At 39.1% G+C, this 3,240-nt stretch overlaps 1 protein-coding gene across 1 annotated transcript; it reads left to right on the forward strand.

The window, feature by feature from the left end:
- Window positions 1–241: 241 nt before the first annotated feature.
- On the forward strand, window positions 242–889 carry LOC130966511 (uncharacterized). The gene has a single exon (XM_057891322.1). The coding sequence runs from the start codon at window positions 242–244 to the stop codon at window positions 887–889; it is 648 nt and encodes a 215-aa protein (XP_057747305.1).
- Window positions 890–3,240: the final 2,351 nt, after the last annotated feature.

Consider the following 3,240-nt stretch of genomic DNA (forward strand, 5'->3'; position numbering starts at 1 on the left):
AGAAGAGGCAGTTGTAGAAAGTCCTAAGAAGAAGGAAGAAGAGCCACAAGCATCAAAGAAGGGAAAATAAGTTATGGAAGAGCATCCATAAGAAAAGAAGAAGGAGGTGAAGCCTTACATCCCTCCTCTACCATACCCTCAAAGATTTCAAAGAGAGCTCAAAGACCAATAATTTCCCAAGTTTCTGGAGGTTTTCAAGAAGTTGGAAATCAATCTTCCACTTGCTGAAGCATTGGAGCAAATGACCTTATATGCTAAGTTCCTCAAAGAACTCATTAACAAGAAAAAAAGCTGGAATGAAAAAGAAACAGTGATCTTGACCCAAGAATATAGTGCAGTGATTCAAAAGGGTCTCCCACCAAAACTCAAAGATCCTGGGAGTTTCTTTTTGTCCTGCACTATTGGTAACATGTCCATTGATAAGGCACTGTGTGATCTAGGATTAAGTATCAATCCGATGCCCCTGTCTATAATGAGAAGGTTGTCTATAGAAGAAGTGAAGCCTACACGGATGTCCTTGCAACTTGCTGATAGATCAATGGTAATCCCCAATGGAGTAGTTGAAAATCTCTTAGTCAAGGTGGAAAAGTTCATATTTCCAGCAGATTTTGTAATCCTGGATCTAGATGAAGAGGGAAGTGACTCTATCATACTAGAAAGACCTTTCTTGGCCACAACAAGGGCTATTATTGATGTAGAGAAAGAAGAAATGACCTTGCGGGCACATGATGAGCACATAATCTTGAATGTCTTTAAGGAGATGCAGCATCTTGCGCAAAAGAAAGGTTGTATGAGAATTGAGGAAGAGGGTTTAAACTGGAAGGAAAAGCCCAAGGAATCATTCACCAACTCACCACTAGGGCAGAAGAAAGACATTGAAGAAAAATAAAAGAATCATGAAGATGAAGAAGCTGAGGAAAGATTGCAAAAAGAGGCTACACATTTGACGAAGGCCCTTGACTTAAAGCCTGATGATAGAAAGGAAGAATCATGAAAGAAAGGAAAGAAGAGCAAGAAAAAGGATCCAAAAAGGTGGAGAAACAAGAAAATCCCAACTGAAGGGTTCTCAGAGAGAGACAAAGTGAAGCTGATATACCAACAGTTGGAGACATCTTCACAATCTGATAATTACTACACTGTCAACAAAATATCCTCGCTGGAGCACATAGAGATTGTTCATCAAAGCACAGGAAGAAGGCTCATAGTGAGAGGAGACAAGCTGAGGTACTATAATCATCAGCCACCCTAACAAAGAACTCATGTCAAGATAGTGACACTAAAAGAGCGCTCCATGGGTGGTAGCCCATGATTTAATATTCTTGCTTTTATTTCAATATCAATAATTAATGATTTTTCTAGCATGAATTTGAGCTTTCATGGGTATATTTGATGGCTGCATACATCATTTTAAAGCATATGTCGGATTTCTAAGTTTGGTGTGCCTCAAGGCGCTCTAAAATGGCTTTTCAAGCATGATGATCATATAACCATCTTAGGATATATATTCATCCATTTTATTGAAGTATATAGCCAAACATTAAGTTTGGTGTTCTACATGTGCTATAAGTTTCAAGAAAGTCACATTTGCTCTAAGACTCAAATTCAGGAAAAGATAAACCATGTCTTGCATCATTTTGTGAATTTATTTTGTTAAAGTAGAAAATAAAATCTTCCTTGAAGTGAATAAACTAACAGTGACAAAAATCTAAATTTCACATGAATTATTTGATGTAAAACAAGTTTGGTGTCCACCAAAATTGTGTATACTTACATGTGGCACGGTTGGTTATCATATATAAGGAACATGCAGCTAAAATTTTCAATTTTCTTCATATAGTCATTAATGATCACTTGATATCCGCCACCTCTTTGAACTTAAATTTTGTTGGTTTACTAGGATGGATGATGAGCGGATAATTTATACGCTTTTTGGCATTGTTTTTATATAGTTTTTAGTAAGTTTAAGCTACTTTTAGGGATGTTTTCCTTAGTTTTATGTTAATTCATATTTCTGGACTTTACTATGATTGTGTGTTTTTCTGTGATTTCAGTAGGTAAATTCTGACTGAAATTAAGGATTTGAGCAAACTGAAAAGGCTGACAAAAGGACTGCTATGCTGTTGGATCTGACCTCCCTGCACTCGAAATGGATCTTCTGGACTACAGAACTCTAAATGGCGCGCTCTCAACGGCGTTGGAAAGTAGAGACATCCAGGGCTTTCCAGCAATATATAATAGTCCATACTTTATTCGAAGAATGACGACGCAAACTGGCGTTGAACGCCAAGTACACACTCCTTTCTGGAGTTAAACGCCAGAAAAACGTCATAATCCGGAGTTGAACGCCCAAAGCACATCACAACTCGAAATTCAACTCCAAGAGAAGCCTCAGCTCGTGGATAGATCAAGCTCAGCCCAAGCATACACCAAGTGGCCCCGGAAGTGGATTTATGCATCAATTACTTACTCATGTAAACCCTAGGAGCTAGTTTATTATAAATAGGATGATTTACTAATGTATCAATCATCTTTTGATCTCAGTTTTGTTTTATTCTTCATCTTAGGAGATCATTGATCACGTTTAGGGGGCTGGCCATTCGGCCATGCCTGAACCTTCTTTTACTTATGTATTTTCAACGGTGGAGTTTCTGCACACCATAGATTAAGGGTGTGGAGCTCTGCTGTACCTCAAAGATTAATGAAGTTCTATTTTCTTTTATTCAATTCTCTATCTTATTCTTATTCCAAGATATTCATTCGTACTCAAGAACAGGATAAATGTGATGAGCTAATAACTCTCATCATCATTCTCACTTATGAACGCGCGTGATTGACAACCACTTCCGTTCTGCGTGTAACAAGGCTTGAATGTATATCTCTTAGATTCTCCAACAGAATCTTCGTGGTATAAGTTAGATGGATGGCGGCATTTATCTGGATCCGGAAAGTCCAACCTTGTCTGGGTGTTCCGAGTAGGATCCTGGGAATCCGGAAAGTCTCACCTTGTCTGTGGTATTCCGAGTAGGATTCCGTTCATGAATGACTGTGACGTGCTTCAAACTTTAACCTGCTGGGCGTTAGTGACAAACGCAAAAGAGGGATTCTATTCCAGTAGGAGCGGGAACCAACCGGTGATTGGCCGTACTGACAGAGTGCGTGCATTAGCTTTCACTGCGAGGATGGGATGTAGCTATCAACCATGGGTGATGCCTCCAGACTGGTTAGCTGTGCGAGTGACAG

This window comes from Arachis stenosperma, chromosome 3 (genome assembly GCF_014773155.1).
Source record: "Arachis stenosperma cultivar V10309 chromosome 3, arast.V10309.gnm1.PFL2, whole genome shotgun sequence".
Classification (NCBI taxonomy): Eukaryota; Viridiplantae; Streptophyta; class Magnoliopsida; order Fabales; family Fabaceae; genus Arachis; species Arachis stenosperma.

What these genes read in the sequence shown, in the direction of transcription:
- LOC130966511 (XM_057891322.1), top strand. Translation starts at nt 242, where the DNA reads ATGACCTTATATGCTAAGTTCCTCAAAGAACTCATTAACAAGAAAAAA.